General features: G+C 28.4%; 1 protein-coding gene across 2 annotated transcripts in view; it reads right to left on the reverse strand.

Moving 5' to 3' along the window:
- Positions 1–6,686: 6,686 nt before the first annotated feature.
- The window catches only part of LOC107452396 (ubiquitin carboxyl-terminal hydrolase 42), a 40,927-nt gene continuing 27,497 nt past the window's right edge, over positions 6,687–20,116 (reverse strand). For both annotated transcript variants that reach the window (XM_016068860.4, XM_016068859.4), the window contains 4 exons: positions 15,139–15,264; positions 11,087–11,181; positions 7,831–7,929; positions 6,687–6,950 (listed from right to left, as the gene is read on the reverse strand). In XM_016068860.4, the coding sequence (XP_015924346.1) occupies positions 6,846–6,950; positions 7,831–7,929; positions 11,087–11,181; positions 15,139–15,264 (425 nt within the window). In that variant the 3' untranslated portion in view covers positions 6,687–6,845. The remainder of the gene's footprint in view (positions 6,951–7,830; positions 7,930–11,086; positions 11,182–15,138; positions 15,265–20,116) is intronic.

Here is a 20,116-nt window from a genome sequence, read left to right on the forward strand (position 1 = left end):
ATCTCCGTCGGCCGAAAGCACCTCATGTACAAATTTTGACTGGTGCACTCTAAATATGTCGGGTTACAAAATCCTCCAAGGGCCTATAACAAATCAATACCTTTGGAGCAGACATTGATCGTGTTAAGGTCCAGGTCAAAATTACGATCTACGGATGAATGGATGGTGTGTGCATGTGTCTTCCCTGTAAAACGGGATGCAATGTGTTTATGCCATCTCCGGGTAATTCCCTCTCCGGGTAAGTTATCATTGTGCAGCTCTAGCGTGATGTAAATGAAAGTACCGCGCGTCATATCTTAAAGTTTAAACTTAAAAAACTTGAAGATTGCAACTCGGGAGAAAACCTTATCAGTTTGATGACACAATAAATCCTCTTGATAAATTGATTTTGAATGTTTTTTGTAATAAACGTAAGGCATTCTTAGGGCCTTATTGTTTAACTAATAAGAAAATTGGATCATTCGACATCCCTTCACGCTGCTCGTTGAATGTCGAGAACATTGGACTGTTAACCTTCCATGGTCAAGTCGAGATGGAACAATCATTCCAAACAATATCCCATCTTTGCGAAAAATGACCTAAAGTATGAGCGTTTCTATTGTCATTCTACGCTTTGTCTTCCTCTATGTTCTTAGAAGCTATTCAACTTATATTACAGTAATATAAATTTTTGATTAAAATTGCAATTGATACACCATCATCCTGTAAATTATTATCTATCATTTTTTTTATGAATCTTAACCATAAAAGAAATTTGCAAAGAAAGTAAGAATAGAACAAAACATTATCCAGTGTTACATTATCATGCTACATATATTTTCCACTGAATAAAATGCTACATTTTTATATATTACAATTTTTGCTGCATTTATTATAAAAGTAATTTTAAACATACATTATCACATGCGTTCTTAATTTTAATTGCTACTGATAAAGTCCGTTAATTTTGTCTGAATGTTTCGCTTGAAAAAGTGATTTTTCTCATAATAGGTCTCGCATTTTCTTGCATGGTAGTTACTCTTGCTTTGCTATGTTTTCCTCCAAAGCATTTCATTTTTAAATGTTAAGGTCTTTTGAAGCAAACACTGAAAAAATAAACTCGTCTCATCAGCATTAAAAATGTTTTCCGACTTATAGTCTTTTAAAATTTTATTAAGAGTCTCAGTAATCCAACTTTTGCAATCTTTATCATTGACGTCATTACTTTCACTAGACATAACTTTTGCCATAAATCTCTGTTTTCATTTAAACTTATCAAGCTATCCATTTCTTCTTCGAAATTCGTGTCCCAATGCCTTTGCAAATTGGACAGCTTTCTCAGTTATTAAAAGTTCAGGAATCGGGACGTTTTTATCTCGCATTGAGTGTATCCACTTCAAAACTGCCTCATTCACATCTTCATAGACGCATGTTTTTAAATGTTTTGAACAAGGATTCTGTAAATCGTTGTTATCAATCTTATTACGATTTCTTATTATCGTTGATAAGCTGCTTGAAGGAATACCAAATTTTGAAGCAATGTCTTTTTTTCCCCACCTCTTAAAGAATTAAATTTTTTTCCTTAATGGTCAGACACTTCAGTTTCGATCCAGCAGCAAGAACAGCACTCTGATCAGCAATCTAAAAACAGGAGGCGACTTCTAGGAACTGGGCTCTACTGAGTGAAAAAGGGGAACATTGAAAGTTTTTCTGGAAGAAAAGTGAACAGTGGGGGTGGGGATAAGGACGCCATGAAGCATGGGACATGTCAATAAGGGATCACACACTTCGAAGACCCATTCCCTCTATCTGCTCATTCCTACTCAAGGAAATTGACCCTTTCCCTCCTTTTCCAGAGGTGTTGCATTTCCTGTATGAAATGCAAATAGAAAGGGAAAGGAATTTTACTGCTTTCTCTAAAAGTTAAGTGGATTAAAGGTTATTTCCCCCATAAAATGCGTTAAAAAGTTTATAATTTTCTCAAATATTTTGAGAAATAGGGAAAGTCAATCTCAAAAAAATTCGTTAAATAGAAAATTCACCTCGCAATTTGGAAGTTATTTTACGAAGAAATTTCCACCATGTTCTTGGTTCCACGAAAAATTTTGCAAAATGGAAGTTCGTTAAATAGAAGTCCGACTTATATGTTGTTCTACAATTTTGAATAGTTTTTTTTCTTCTCGGAACTGCTTTGAGAAAATTATTTAAAATCTAATCATATCCAAGTGTAAATTTATAAAATTATGCAAATATTCGAGCTTGTTTTTAACAATTTTGATTAATTTCACTACTTTGTTCTGAAGTGTAAGTTTAAAAATATGTTTTGAAAAAAATTAATTTTTGAAGCTAATTCAAATTTCTCAGAAGTTCACAAGCGTCACCAGGCTTTGCCTGGTCATTGAAATTATCTTCTACTATGTTCCTAAGAAAATCTTTCAGGACCTCACAATATGTTGTTTAAACTTTTTGCATACATAATTGGAATACGTTTTTTAAATACGAACTACTTAAAATTTTTTTTCATACGTTTCCTATATACGAACTACTTTAGTAAGATATCTAAGGGCCTCGCCGAAATAATTATTTAAGTACCTTTAAATAAATCAATGTTAATTCCGTAATTTTAGTTTATGTGTTTTTGAGCCCTAGAAAGTTAGAGACTCTCTTTTCTATTTTATCTCTGTGTATGATAAAATAAGGTTTCCTAATTTTTAATACTGGAAAAAGAAAAGCAAATTTCGTTTTCTAATATCATTAGCAGGGGTGCAAAGTCGCCATAACTATTCTTAAGGGGATACTTTTTTAAAAATATTTTATACAAATTTTTAGTTTTAAGGAGTAGTTTTTAATATTTAAAGGGCATTTTTTAAATATTTTGGGAAGGGGAGAGGAAGATATTTTTCCAATCAAATTTTCTTTCAGCAACACTCAACCTTACAATGACATGAAATATCAAATTAGAAAAACGCATTTCCAATAGTAGTCCAATAGTTGAGGGGCACAATTTTTTGATAGCGAGTTAAATTTCAAAAACTTTTTTTTGGGGGGGGGGGATTTAATTTGAAATATTTTTCAGTGAGGTAATTGTTTGATAATTTTTATTGCAGCTTTATAATGAGGTAATTGTTTAATACTTTTTATTGCAGCTTTATAATATTTAAAAGATTAAGTTCTCAAAGAAATTTAATTTTTTTACACAGCAAATCCTCATTTTTTGTGATTGATAATAAGCCTCTTCTCAAAGAAAGCATTGATGCAATATACGCATGAAACTCTTCCATTTTGGCAGAAGAGTTAAATTCCTTGGTATCAGTTAACAAAGAATTTGAAAGTAATGCCAACATTGATGCTGTAAAGGATTTTAATATGGCCGAAGAAAAAGATTTCCCCCCAAAAAAGTGAAGGAAAAAGTATGAGGAAAAAAACTTCACGATGCAAAGTCTGAATTAATTATATATTATGAATAAATAAAATACGATTTCAATTATTTAATATACCAGAATAAATTTGAAGATTGCAGAAAGGAAATCATCACATTTTATATTTTCTAATGCTTTTAATTCATATTTCTATATGAATTTTTTAAATTAACACCAATATGATGCAATAATCACAAAAATATATTATTTAACTATTTTTTTTTCAAAAAAATTGCACATTATAATGAAATATTTCATAATTATTGTAAATATTTCAAACTTATAAGATTAACATTTTGAGAGTATTACTAATTGATTACATAATTTGAACCATCAGATTTTAAAAACTTCTTTTTGCACACGCCAATTAAAACTTGTTTCTAAATTATTTTTTAAAAAATATCTAGTTACATTTGAATATATGTTTATTTCCTAAGTACCCAACAAGGGATATCTGTTAGGAATATTCTATAATTTTAGCAAAGTAATTGTTCACTATTTAGTACACATTAATACTCCCCCCTAACTAACATTTAAATTTTAGTTAAACACTAAAAATTGGAAATCAATTGTTTTGAAAAAGTTTACAAAATAGCAAATTACATCTTTTGAGGAAGGGTCATGCAATGAAATTAGTTTTGGGGCCCTATAAGGCCAGTATCCAGCCATGTTTTTAGTTGGAAAGAGATAAATATATGTAGTGTTTTAAACTAAATTTATATTAAATAACATCTGCATAGAAAGACACATAATAACAAAATATTTTAATAAATTAAACATTTTTCTTTTTACATAAGATGAAAATTTTCTTGTGTCAACAATATGTGCTTTCATATTACAATAATAATAAAAAAGTATTGACTACATTACAAACAAAAAACCATCATACATAAAAATCTAAATGTTGGTGAGAATTAAAATTTCTTTAAACTTTTCTATAAAATGTGTACATCTTTACAAATCAAATACAGTTCAATAATAATTCACAAATAAATCAACAGAGAAAGCTTCACATGGCAGAAAAAAAGATTTACTTTAAAATAGTGTAGGGGTGAAAAACAACCAAAATAGAAAAAATAGGCACAATTATGACAATTTCATTGTGGAAATTAATAACATACATTTTATTTTATACAAATATATTTTTTCTTTTAAAAAAGAAAACTCATTGGTTGAATGATTCACTTGCAATGGAAGAACTAAAATTTTTTTTTCTTTTCGTTTCACATTTTGACATAAAAGAGTGTCAGAAATGTCAACTTCTAGCATTATTTTTTGACAGCCAATCGAAAATCTCAATACTTTTATTGAGATAAAGGTATAAATGAGTTACAAATCAAATTTATTATATAGTAATGAAAAGAGCATTATAGGAACATGAATTATCTAACATTCATGTTGAATCAACACACAGAATTTAACATACAAAGAGGAGAGAAAATAATTTAAGTTTAATATTTTAGCTTTAAGAAGGGAAACACAAAAATTCTATGAGTAGGCAAGTATACATAATTTTAAGTTTTGACATTTCCTATGGTTAATCTGTACAAATAGAGGATACATCAATCAGTGAGTTTAATATTAGTTAGTCTTAAAATATACATACGTAAAGACATAAATGTAATTCTAATCTAATGACATAATATTTTTTGGCAATCTGTAGAAATAGAAAAAGGAAATCAAGCCAGTCATCAAAATTAAATTATTTTCTGACAGAAAGTTAAAATATTTGACATTTAAAAAAAAAAAAAAAAAAAANAAAAAATTGCTCAAAAAGAAAAAAAAAAAAAAAAAAAAAAAAAGGCTTTCAGCACATTCTTAGATTGGAACAAGTTTTCTCATCCATACAGGAGTTTTTTTTTCCTTTTTACAAATAAACAAAACCCTTTTTTTCTTTTACTAATTCAATAAAAATACTGAAAAATCAGAAGCTGGATTTTGTGTAATACTGTAACCAAAGATAAAATTCGTTATATCATAAAATCTGTAGAAATTGACACCTCTAACTATGATATTTTTTTCAGAGAAATTTGTAAAAAAAATTTAAAAAAAAAAAAAATGTGAGAAAAAATTTAGAATCATATTAGGTTGAGTAAACAAAAAAACAAAAACTACAAGAACATTCAAATCAAGATTAATTAATATCACCATTTATCTGATTTAACATAAAAGCTAATTTCATTGGATAGGAAGTGACAGGAAAAAAAAATATTTATAATAAAACAATCAAATATACAAAAAAAATAATAATAATAGTGTGTTTATTGAATAATACATATAAGTATATATATTTATTATGTTTTATTATAAAGAAAAGGTTTATTTTTATGTCTGATTATCATGTATTTTAAAATTTTAAGTAATACACAATTTTTTAATCCTTTAAGTAAAAATATGCTTTGAATTTACTGTAAATTTGGATCGGTGCAGTTCCAAACAATGAGCTTCAGGAAATAATTTACGACTTAACAGAGCAAAAACAAATCAGTATAATAATAACAAAGTTACTAAACAATGCATTAAAATTTAAGCAACACATTAAAATTTTTTCATTAGAATGCAAGCAAACATTAGAAGTGGATAGGCTCAAGAAAAAATCAATATTTAGAATAGTTTTTGTATCCTTTTTAAGACAATACATGACATTCTTTAATCGGTTTAACTCATATCATTAAAAAAAAAAAAACACACAAAACCGTTCATTGAAATTTGTCTGTAAAATAAGTGATTCACTTTAAAAATACTCAACACGTTATATTCTCAAACAGTTTTAAAAATTGTAACCAAGAGAGAGTTATTAATATGTTGAATGTACCAGCCTAACATTCAAAAGTAATTTTTATGGTCCACTACTCGATACATCAGAGAAGAAGATTCAAAGATAATTTGCAACATGATCACAAAATAATAACAAAAGAAAAATAGTATTACAAAAAAAAAAAAAAAAAAAAAAAAAAAAAAAAAAAAAAAAAAAAAAAAAGCTACAACCCCAACTGTTGTAGAAAAACAGGAAAAAAATATGCTTCAGTTATAGTTACTCATCTTTGGAAATCACTATTTAACCATCTGAGCATTCAGAATCCAAAAGGGTTGCTTTTCCTTACGTAACTCAACGAGAAAAGCATTAAAAATTCTATACAAATCTACCCATATGCTCAGAAGATAAAAAATGCAATGTCAGAACCAAAAGCGCAAGCACATTTCATTTTGGCAACAGCGACAGTCTGTTAGGGGATCAGGTTTAAAATGCATTTGCTATGACCATTTACTGGCTGGATTGAGATAGTCGATATCCGAAATGAACAGAAAATCCATAAAGTAATATATATATATTATAATAATAAAAAATCCATTTTACAGATTTAGTGAACTAGCATTTCTGGAAACAACAGTTCCACGTTGAATGATGAATTTGCCTGCAACACAAAAGAGTTTTCATAAATCTTGTCACTTTCCTTTGAAATGTTTTCGATAATTATTGTGAGAATTGTGTTTATATTTTGGATGTGAGTTATAAAATCTATCTTGACGTCCTCCGTGGTAGTGTCGATTCTAAAGAAAATAATTAAATTTTAAGTTAGATAGTAATTATTTATTTATACAATAAGTTTTATCAGAAGATATTAGCATAAGTATCAAAAGGAGAAAAATTCAGTAGTTTTAACAGAATAAAATAAATGCTTCTTTTAGTCAATAAAATATAAAAATTAAATTTCAATAATTTTGATATTCGAAAAGAAAAGTATCATAGTCAATAATAAGAATTATTGACTGCAATATTTTCCATTTACGAATGACATGGTAGAAATTCAAATATGAAATGTTTTCATTATGTTTATGACAATTTTGAATTCATTCCAGATGGATGCATATTATTTAATTAAGTTAAAACAGAAAAAAACAAACAAACTAAAAATCTTCAATCAAACTGACGAAGATTTCTTAACTCCAATTTAAAAGAAAAGCAGAAATTAAGCTAATGGACTGTTTTCACGTCTCTATTAGATTTTTTTAAATAAAAAAAAAGTTAATTAAATTTAAATGAAAATTAAAAGCATAGCGAATATGTAATGCCACAATTATGATAAAATTTCGTATTTCGTGAAAAAAAAACTAAAACATGAAGAAAAAACTAAAATGGTATACCATTGATTGTTGGTCTGGTTGACATATTATAATTATCATTACATTGATTGCTGGTCTGGTAGACAACTAACAATTATCATATGGTGGTATGCTGATATTCCTTTATTTTATTTTTTTATTGGTGATGAGCATTTCATTTGTTTACACCAGAAATATTCCTAAGTTCAGGGAATTTTCAAAACTCTACAAAGTATATTATGTAAAAACCAGAAGAATCAAGAGAAATTGGATAAATCTGGTTAAATTGGCAGCTATGAATGAATGGATCATTCAAAAGTGAACTTACTTCGTATTTATTATAACCACGGAAGCTTTTGCCATATTCTTGGAATGGATTATGTCCTCTAAAGTGTGTATAGCTATTGTTCGACTTAAATTTTCTTACCTAAAAAAAATAAGAAAAACATTAACATGACAAATTATTGTGAAATATTAATTTTACAAGTTTGATTTGCGACCAATTTAATTCTTCTGAGAAATATTTCGTTTTTAAGAAAGAGAAATGTGATACTTAAAATAAAATACTCCTCTTATGAAAAGGAAATACTTAAAATTATAAAGAACGTACACCATAAAAAGTCAGAGAATAGTCTCTCACATTAATAATAACAGTTATTTTAATCAGTTTAGGAAAGTTTTTGTTTAAATCTCAGATTACTATTTATCATGTGATAAAAGATGGGAAAGAACAAGCCAATTAGCCAATCTTAGGTTCCTTTTGAATAGAAAAACTTGTAATAAGTAAAAACAATTAAGTTACTTTTCCAATTATGTTCTTCAAAAATTGTTTGGGTTTTAGATATACACATTAATATTTTTTCTTTTGATAACTATTTTTAAAATACAAAAGGTAAACCATAGTCAAATTACACATATATGCAAATCAAGATGTTAAGCACAGTGGTCACCACACATAAAATCACAATTATTAAATTGGATACTCTTAAAAATCTAACCTGAATGAACAGAATCATTACAACATCAAAGCAGGCCCCGTGGTAGAATCGTGGCAACATTGTTGCAGAATGTCACCGAGTTCTTACAGAAAGATTTTTATTTTAGGAAGTATAAAGTTTTTTTTCTTTTTCCTGCAAACATTTTGGTAAGATTGTATCTTTACAACAGAACTATATTCAAAAGATTCCTTTCTCGCGCATCCGAGTGGCAAAAAATGCTTGTGATTTTTCGATTCTCATTTGAAAAAAAAAAAAAAAATAAGGAAGTAAAAATTTAGTTTTGTTTTCTGCAGAAATTTTCATTCTAATTTTTTTAATGCAGTTTTTACTATTGATTTTCACATAGTTATTAAAATCCAATATTTTTAATACGATAATATTTATTACAACAACTGAATCTCGAAATAAAAACACGCATTTAGTAACCCTTTTTTCAAAAGTCCGATTTGCGTGATTTCGTCCTCAATCTTTTTTTCCCGGTAGTTATTGCTATATATTTCACGATTTTTTAAATTATTTTGCTTCATGTGATGATGATTTACAAAATGAGCAAAGGGAAACAAATAGTGTTTCTCCCCCTACAAAATGAGGGAATATCGCCCCATAATATCAGAATAAAAAAAATTACGCATTCAATTAAAAAAATTATTTAATTTGATCCGAAAGTTCTTTTTTTTCAGTTGATGATTCTGTTATTTTAATTTAGTAACATGAATATTTGTTATTTTTAAAAGCATCGCGCAGAAAGATATTAGTATTAAAGAGGTATGTCGCAGAGAGCTCGAAAAAATTCTGCCACAGAGAAAACGGGGTAAAAGTATTCTTTATTGCTATTTTTTAAAACAAGCTTTTAGAGGGCATATGTCTTAAAAATTATGAAAATCATGCTTTTCATTGTCTGAATATTTGGAATTTTTTTTCAGGTTTTCAAAGCACCTGTTGGGAAAATTGATGGATTAAAGTTTAAAAAAAAAAAAAAAAAAAAANAAAAAAAAAAAAAAAAAAAAAAAAAAAAAAAAAAAAAAAAAAAAAAAAAAAAAAACTAACATAGAAATTATTTATCCCTTAAATCCTAACCATAAAAATAAATAAACAGCCATTACAAAGCTGTTAAGGAATTCTAATATATACATATATTTATCTATATATACCCTGCAGGAATATTTTTTTGGGCATTTTGTGACAAACCATCAATACATTAATATCTTTTGACAAGATATTTTCATTCATAACAAATATATATGTTATTAATTTAATGCAACAAAATTGTTTTGTGCTCACAAAAATAAAACTGTATTTAATTTTTCTTCCATCTACATATAAAAGAACACATATTTTGATATTATTGGCTATATACTCGCATTTTGAATATAGGGCTCACACCAAATATTATTATTTTTTAAATTTAATTGCGAGCAACATAGAAGTAAATAATTTATTATTTTCCTAATAATTTGATTGATGTTGATGTTAGTTAATTTTTGATACTTTTCAATGTCTCCTGCATTTTTTTGGATGGGTGGTCAAGCATTTTTAATTAAATTATATTTTCTTCAAATCACAGATAATTATGACACAAAGTGAAAAACCCTGAAAATTTTATGTGCGCAAACTTAATATCAAGATATATAAATTTGTACTCTATACATGATTAATATAATTTTTTGAACTAAGATTTCTAATAAATTACCTACCAAACCTACCTAGTTATCACACCTTAAAAAAATCTTACAAGAATTCTCAACAAGAATTGTGATATTAGATTTTAAAAACCGATAGTAAAAATAACAATGAATGATTTTTAAGTAGCATAAATATGAAAATTGATGTTTGATCACGTGAATATGAATCGTGATATTTGCAGATTCCGGCAAAGTTTCAACTATCAAAAATGGCGAAAATCTGCCAAACTAAAGAATTACATATGCATATAAATGTGTCATTAATGGGATTTAGTGAAGGTTTAAAAATTTAAATTTTATGTTGAGAAACTGAGTGAAATTTTTGTCGGATTACGAGCATTTGATTTGAGGAATTTCACGAATGAATGGTCTGGTGATAAGCAGAACTTTCCGAAATGCGTGATAAAATTGCATACCCTTCTTTTAGTTTTTAGACATGGAAGGATGATACGAAAAACTTAGAATTCTGGGGTACAACTGGAATAAAATCACCCCAGTCAAATACATATAAAGAATGTCTTATACGAGTCTTTCACATTAAATTAGAGCATTCAAAGAGAGTTCCCTTATTAATTTCAAGACATAAAAATCTATCTTCATACCCCGTGGCAGAATCGCAGCAACACGGCGACATTGTCACAGAACGTTACGAGTTCTTGCAGAAAGATTTTTCTTTCGAAAGGCAAAAAATTTTATTCCTCTTTTCTACAGAAATGTACACATATATTTGAATCATGCAATTAAATTAGATGAAATTTTTTGACGTGCTCAATTTACGTCGATAGTATCGTAAATCAATGCAATGTTTCGATTGCATTTTCGGCAGTTATTAATTTTCACATGGTTTTTAAATATCCCCCTATATTTCAAACAATATGGAAACTTCAGTATTATAGATATTTACCTTTCCCCTGTCATATTCATCTTCATAGTCACTAAAAGATTTCCTTTTCTCGTTATCAAATTCCTTATGCCGACTATGTCCATTCCAGGTAGGAACTAAAATATTATAAAGATTGAATTAACTCTTTAACATATATTTTTATAGATTTAAAATTTTGCTGTAGCAGATTAATATGCAAGACTGTGTACTGTATTGACGGCTCCAGTAAGAAATTCACTGCACGCCCCTTAATCAAAGCTAAAAAAATATTATTACAATATTTTGTGGAATTTTTAAAGATCCTTCATTCAAAATTGTAGTTTACATAAATATAAAGGGATTCTCAGCTATTTCTCTTTCATAAACCTAATTAAAGATTTTATGCAAGGAATTTCAAAAAACAGGCAGCCAACAGTCTTTGGCTCGATCACAATTGTCACTGTCTTTCCTTTTAGTACAGCCTTGTAAATAATAACAATAAAGGATCAACAAAAAGCATTTAAAAAATAAAGAACATATAGGATAAACTAACATAAAACCAAAAATCAGCTCAATACTTTAGTTATGAAGCAGCAAAAATCTCCCCTCTGATGTTAGACGCTTACACCACTAAATATAGAGACCAAGATCTTCCCATTTTTCGAAATGCAGAATATTTTTTTAGAAGAAAAATTCTTAGCGCTTACATTTTATGTTAGTAAAAAGTTCCATATCTAAACACTTCATGATATCTAACACAATAAGATATGAAACAATTTTTTTTCTTTTTTTAAAAAATATATCTAATCCTTTTACGGCTTGTATAACTGATGGGGCAGAATAACAGGTGTTAGGTTCTGTGAGCAAAAGGTTAATAAACTGAATGTCAAACTCAGTTGATATTCAATTGAAATTTGAAAAATATACGATTTCCAAAAGTTTTATCATTTTGATGTTTAATTAAAGATAAAAAGTGAAAATAATGCAAAGGGCAAGAAAATGTTACAGGGTTCCCACTCAATTTTAGAAAAAAGTTTCCTGAATTTTTCAGGTATATCAGGTAAATTTCAATGAAAATCTATACCATGAAATTTTTCATCAGGAAACTTTGAGTTTCTTTATTTGTAATGCCCAGCATTAGATTTTTCTGTGTAAAATAAATATCCTTAAATGAGAATGGAAACTATTCAGTTAGACTAAAATTTGAAATTTTTACAATAAATAATTGTAATCGATGTTAGACTCGAATTTCAATAACTGATTACTGTTACTGACAATTTTAAGACTTGTTATTTTTTAGGTATGATGTAGGAATTTTCCAGGTTTTTCTCAAAAATGTACAACTTCCCCGACAATTCCAGGCTTTTCCTGACCCGTAGGAACCCTGTATTAGTACTATTTGTTAAGTTTTAATACGATGACTAATTTTAATACTTTGTAATAATATGAAATAAATAAAATAAAACAATATTAGAGGTGTAATTTTGTGTTACCATTATTAATCGCTAATTTCTCTGAGATTTTTAAATTTTCTCGCATCCAGAGAAAGCAGCCCTCTTGTAAAATGAAAATCATTTGTGCCAAATAATTTTCTTTTTTATCTATAACATATTTCTTTTTAATGTTGAAAACAGTTTAGGAGCCCGATGCTTGGAGCCAAAAACTGGTGCCCAATGTTACAATGAGATCTTTGTCAGTTTTGGCCACTACATTCAAAAATAAAATCAAGCGCTATGACAGGGAAAATAAAAAAGATGTGCTCATATCTTTAAATTATGCTAAAACGGTTTTTAACTTTCTGGATGACTTCAATAGCATTTTCTAATTAAAAACAAAACTACAGTTAAGCACAGATTATTCTTAGAATAAAGTGAAATATCAATTGTGCCATACAGTAGCAAAGTTTTTTAAAACATGAAGGAGACATCAAACATAGATTAAAAACATCAATACAACTATGCATTTAACTTAATGGTAGCAGGCCCACACTTAGCATTTGCCACCATGCCAAATGTGATAAAATAATAAATTTGGCAAATCATGTGTGGACTGGAAACAGTGTGCAAAAACACTAGTTTTACACAGAAAATAAAATTGACAATAACACAATTCTATTTCTCCCTTCGGGCGCTTGATGTTGTCTCTCGACGGGGAGTGTGTTTTCCAGCTGTTGTTCAGCACACTTTGTCGAAGCGATAACTACTGACATTACGCAAACTGCATAGCTAAAAAAGGCTGAGTGATGTCAGCTGCACTGAGAGCACACTTTACTTTTAAAAAAATTTTCTGCCAAGCTAATTGATGTATCACGTTACTGAAACAAAAGATCTTTCGAAAGAACTAAATAGCAAAATGACCAGTTTCAACAGATTTTAATAAATCAAACAATCAGTTAGAAATTTTTTTTCCAGGCCATTTTGACATGGACTTTCAATGCATGATAGTTTAATAACAACACATGAGAATCACCATGAGGTATAATTTTTTTTATTTATGATGATTCAATTGTAAATTAAACTAATTTCCAGCTCTTTTTTTGACAATTATTACAGATACTTACCTTTTTTTGTGTGGAAATTTTCACATGATTTTTAAATTGAGACATATTTAATGCAATGTCACATATTCTGAATTTGAATGATGAACATTCATTACTAAATTCTTGACAATTCCATCATGAAATCAGGTAGCTTTTTCCACCAGTTATTATTTAGCTTTTTATTTCTGGATTGCTGATGTTTGAAATACAGAATTAATATGACCAGCAAATTTCGAATAGGGATTATATATATATATATTTCCGAGACTTTGTGTTGAAAAAAACCTTTAGGTGAGATCATCAAAACCTCTCCCAGTGACCGGACAAATCTCTGTACCAAATGCGGAATAGGTCAAATAAGGAAACATGAAAAAATATCAAAATAAAAAATATATAACAAAAACAAATAAGAAGATTCTAATGTATTCAAAATATTTGTGAGAGGCTCATATTTAGAGAACTCTTTTTGACAATTGTCGAAAGAGAATGACAACCTTATGTTACAGTTCAAGTACATTAAAAGTGATGCTATCAATGATTTAGTTTTAGAGTTAAAAGTTAAATTTAAGAAAAAGGTTATTTTAGAAAAAACTAAGCATTTCAAGCAAACAAACCCATCTTTTTTTTTTTTAAAAAAAATAAAACTATTTTTTATGATAAAAAACTAAATGTAAACTTAAACAAAAAACATAATTGCTTAGTTATTTAAAATAGCTCTCTCATTCATAATTGGTAAATATATCTTTACACATAATTAAATCAGTTGGGGAAATTTTTATTGAAGCTAAATTTATTTTTCGATCCGATTTTCAAGATGCCATCACAAGCGGCATTTCTGCAAAAAAAAAGAAAGAAAGACATTGACTAAAATTAAAATCACTTGATCACGTGCATTTGCTAACATTTTGAAATCACTGGAAGTTACCCCCAATAACAACCACCTGTCTTGTGACCATTTTATTGTGAAACAGTGAGTGGTAGCTCCTGAGAGGTTTCACTGTATAAGTGTTTGCATTTCATAAAAAAAAAAAAAAAAAAAAAAAAAAAAAAAAAAAAAAAAAAAAAATCACTCTATGGTTAGAATTTGCCTTTGGGTAAGAGTTTTGAAATTTGACTAATACTTTTGATATTTAGCTAATAATTTTAAGTGCCTAGTGCAGGCCCTGAAATTTTTTTACTCTTTTGTTGCCAAGGCAACAAAACACATTTCTCTATGTCGAAACGTATAAACGGTAGCTAATGAAGGTTAGTATAACAAACTCCAGAATAATTACCATGTTTCACCACACAAAAGTAATACGAAAATTTATACATAATTACAATCAACAGTCTTAGTTTTTCAGTATTTATTTTACGCCTGCCATGGCTGTTTTAAACCTATACCTGAACAAGAGAGAATCTGTTATCTAAAAATAGTTATTATGCTCTATTTCGAAGTGCTACTCAAATATCTTCATTTTGGAGCTAGATCATACATGAAATTGGGCAATAATTCAGTGGTAGTTCTGCACCAATATTTTACGCTAATGTCATAAATAAAAATGAAAGAACTTACCAGAAGAACCAAGAAAATATTTAGAATTATTAGTGAGCTCCTTCGCAACATCAAACTTTTGACCTTTATTTTTGTCATTCAAACTTTGGAAATGCGCTTTCTCATCTTTACCGTAACTGTGATTACCTGCGGCAAAATTATAGCTTATTAAAATTGTATATAGAATTGTATGCACATTTAAATAATAATTTTATGAATCTTGGCCATACATAGCTACTTTCAATCAGACAAGTGGCTTGCAACCAGTGTTATACAAAAATAAATAAAATCTTCTTATATTTTATAACCGTAGCTGAACAGTCAACCAAATTATGGGTTTACGACCACCTATGCTTAACTCCGTAGCCCTGTAATTTTCAATCCAATCTAGAAGGCAAGGGAACTCTTGGATCAAGTATTGGGAGAAATTTGTCTCCGTAGAGGACTTTTTGATGGACCTAACCTGCATTTGCGTTACATGGAGGTAAACCACAAAAACCTCCCATGATTATCCTGACGGCAAGGGGACTTTAACCCATGATCCATCTACCACTGAGGATATTTTATATCAGTCTGTTTCATTCCTCTTTAAAATTTTGAGGAGTGAAATTTAAAATAGAGTTAATGTCAAAACATAGATTATTTTTGCAAATTACAGCCATTGTATAATGCAGATTAACTATGTTATTACTAGAGCCCGGACTTTGATGACCTAAAAAATCTCAACTAATGCCCTTAAAAAGTGCAAAAAATGCCTTAAATAAAGTAAAAATATTGAATTAGAAAAATGTTTTGCTCTTTAAAATTATTATGAGTCATTTAAAAGATATAAAGCAATGTAATACTTGTTCTACGCTCATTAAAGTTTGAAAAATATGTTTTATATCCTAAAATAACAAAAAAAAAGAAAAATATATTGACACCAAAATATTTTTATTTTGTATAGAAACTTTAATAGATATAATATTACTAAATATCAGAATTACATTGGATTATTAAATGTTTTTTGATAATTTGAAATGTAAACGAGCGTCTTTTGTCTGAAAGTAAATTTTCATTCCTGCAAATTTCATTCTTTCAACGTCTACTGATGTTATAGGTGCGTACTTGAAAAAGACGGTCTTACTTACTGACAATTCTTCTTCAATTTGAAAAGATGTTGCTTCACCTGTTAATATCCTATAGATTTTCTTTATTGTTTGGAAGCCAGTGTAATAATGAAAATTGATAAAAAATAATAAAAATTGTAAAAAATTAACAGAAAACTTTAAAAAATGTTATATATATGCCCCAAAATTTCAAGAAAAATGCCCTATAAATCTAAAAAAATGCTCTAAAAGACAAAAAATGTCCAAAAATGCAAATGTCATCAAAATCCGGGCCTTAGTTATTACAAACAGATAAGGTATACAAATAAACACTATTGAGTCGTTGTTAATATAATAAACAAAACAAAAAAACCCCCCAATTAATCCACATTATTTTCATACTTTTTTTGTTTAAATATTATTAATAAGTTACGTAAAATTTAAGTTTTTATAACACTCTTTCTTCTTGTTTTCATCCTTTAACTGTTTCTTTGAATTCATATCAGTGAAAACCTGGAAAGGTAATCTAAATGTCGATCATGAAACAAAACTCTGCATTTAGATAAAAATGCTCTTTCACAAGAGGTATTTAGAACATGTGAAAGGGTCTCATTATCATTCTCCCTATACTTATTGATTTAATTACTCAATAGTTTTAAAGTAATATTTTTGTTAACATCAGGCTGGAAAAGGTAAAAATCTTAACAAGAAATCAAAGTGGAGAATTCATACATCCGATAAAATTTTTGAACAGTGGTTAAACTTGCTTGCAACTCCATGTATCGTGATTCTTCTCAATAGGCAATCTATATAATGATGTCATCAGGCGTAATTATTAAATTGTAACGTGTCATTCATTGTTTGCGTATAAATAATGGTGACTTGTGATTAACAAATTATTTGATAAGAAACTATCATAAACAGAAATGTATAATTTATTATTCTCAATGTAGATAAGTAACTTAAAGTCAAGTAAATAGAAATAGTAAGTAAAAAGTTAAATCAGACCCGGTAACTTCAGAAATGTAACCGCTTCCCCGATTAACTCGGGTATGTATATATTGCAAATATTAATTATCCCGAGTCAACTTGGGAGTAGCAGAATTGGTCAACATTTTATCCCGTTTTTATTCTGCAGGAAGCAGGAGAAAAAATAATAATAATGTGCTGCGATTGAAAGTTTGCCAATTTTTGTTTGGGAGTCTTGCTATTTGTGGGACTGCAGACGTGTCTTGAACATTAGTATATACGATGGTCGATAAGTTTTAATTGAAAAAAAAAAGTTAAAAAATTGCGCTCATGAGCGATAGTAATGCAGATGATTTTTCAGATTATGAAGATATGAACATATACAAAGACTAACATTTAACTTTTTTCATTTGCCTCAGATCATTTGGGACAGTAAACTGATGGTAAATTAAATATTTTTTACACATAAAAAAATTAAAATTTCAACTTAGAACTAGTGTAGTATGTTTTATTTTAGTTCCTTCAGGGGTGATTGTGAGTCCAAGTCAAAATTCCGGAAAAATCATTGAGTTAAAAAGTTTAAAAAAAAAAAAAAAGGACCAGTTTAACTGAAAAATTAGAAAAAAAATTTGAACAAGGTTTTTTTCCCTTTCTCTCAATATTTCTTAGTTCACTTAAAAAATTCAAAATTTTACACATACCTATACCATTTACACCTGGAGAAGTTATTACCTGGAGAAGTAATTAAAATTTACAAATATGTCTTTCTTTCTTGAGTTTATGATTATAACAACTATTTACTTATAAAAAATGAAAATTAATCATTAATATGAGCTTATAAAGTAACTCTCTGGCTCTCCCTTACAAACAAATAAAATAAACCGTGTTTTTAAGTTCCACCTTTGAAAATTTGATTTCCGGAAACTTCTGTGATCAATGATTTTTTTAAATGGCTGAACCTTCGATCTCCGGAAACTTCCGGATCACTGTAAGTGAAAATTCCGGAAATCCGGATTTTTTTCCGGAGCACAATCAGCCCTGCTCCTTGTATTTATTAATGAAATAAAAAAATATGTTGATTTTTTGCATTTCCTCCCCCCTCCAAAAAAAAAAAATTGGTAAGGGAAGTATTTAAAAAGATTTTTTTGGGATCATGGCATAGTGTAATAAGCAAAAAAATTATTTAATAAATTAATAAATTCACACATTCTTTAAATAATAAACTAATCAATTTTTTAAAACAGATTCAGGGACTAATTTACCATTACGTTAAATGCTTTCTGAACAACTTTCTGGTTTGTTTTCCTTACTAACAAGTTCTCCTAAATTTGTTTTAAGTTAGAAAAACAGAATTATAAGCTTGAAATTTTGTTATGAGGCTGAATACTCTATCACAAGCTGCAACGCGGTGAGAAATGGTTTATACCGCTAGCTTTTATTTGGTTAACATACTGTGGCAACATTCAGAGGAAGGCATTTGCTCGTCTAGTCAACTATGATGATTTCTTTAAAAAAGAAATGAATTTCTAAAACTGAAATTTTGAAAATGCACTCATACAGTGACAAATTTTCTGAACTTGAATTATTTAAACAATCTCAGATAGATTCATCAATAGAAAGATACTTCTAAATAAGTCTCAATATAATAATAGATCAAAATTAGATATTTTCATTTAAATTACTTCAAAACGGAATAGCATATAATCTACATACAAAAGAAGAAATGCAGAAAAAATTAAACAAATGACAAGAAAACTTAATTTATTGTAATCTGGAAACAAAGGCAATAAAAATAAATAAATAAAAAAAATCCAAAGAAATTAAACCATTATTTAAAGCAAATGGGTATTAAAAAGTATTTTCAACTACGGGAAAAATTTTATGAAATGTATAAAAAAAAAACATTATTTTTACAACAAATTTGATGGACAAAAGAAAAAATGCATCACAAAAACTTTAATAAGCTTATCTTAAACACAACTTTTTAATCAGGAATTGGAAATATCAAGAAAAAAATTTCTACAGCGAAGATGGCGAGTTTCTTTTATATAAAATGACCACGGGTCTGAAACAATGACTGGAACAGTTAAATTTTGCGATTTTCCCTGGCATTATTTTTGTCAATAAAAAAAGAATATATTGAAAATCTAAATCTGAACACACAAAAAATCAGGACAAAAAGCTAAAAATCTTGCATCAGGAATATCAGGCCAACTACTTAACCATGCACTGCAAAGTTCTATAAAATCACTGATCTGGATGAAAGTTTTGAGGGCTGCATGTAAATTGTACGGATTTTCCGATTCATACACTGATCAAGAAAAAAACCCAGATTAGATACTCTGGTGGCCAGAGGTCCTGAGATGCAACACAAAAAACAGAAATTCAAGTATAAAGCCAAAGAGTTGGCAGGTCTGAAATAAACACCACTGAGTTTTTTCTCCTTTTTGTAAAAAGTTTTTTTTTAATAACGACTGCTGCATTGCCAAGCATTTCCGTTTTCTTCGGACGTATGTGATATAAAGAGAAATTATTCAACTAAATCGTATTTTGGTAGTAGAAATGCATTTCTAATTGTTTAGTGTGATTCATTAAATATAGTGTAAATTGGCTAAAAAAAGTTCTTGACAATATGGTAAATGATCTGTCGTAAAAACAAAATCAATGACACAGCCCAGTACCAGTACGACCTCGAAAATCCGGACTCATACGTTCAGTTCGTCAGAAAAAACTTTCAAAAGAAAAAGTTTGAAAAAATCGCTTAAAATAAAAAATTTTAATGCAAGAGTGTAAAACCACTACTCTTCTCCAACAATGAAGCAGCAGATGAAGAGGTAGGGGTGGGGAGTGAATGAAAGCTCATAGCTGATAAGGAAATTCCAGTCATTCTTATCAGCTTTGTATAGATAACACAGAATATAAAGGGGAATCTCCTCAGGAGG

The sequence above is a fragment of the Parasteatoda tepidariorum genome, chromosome 5 (genome assembly GCF_043381705.1).
Source record: "Parasteatoda tepidariorum isolate YZ-2023 chromosome 5, CAS_Ptep_4.0, whole genome shotgun sequence".
Lineage (NCBI taxonomy): Eukaryota > Metazoa > Arthropoda > Arachnida > Araneae > Theridiidae > Parasteatoda > Parasteatoda tepidariorum.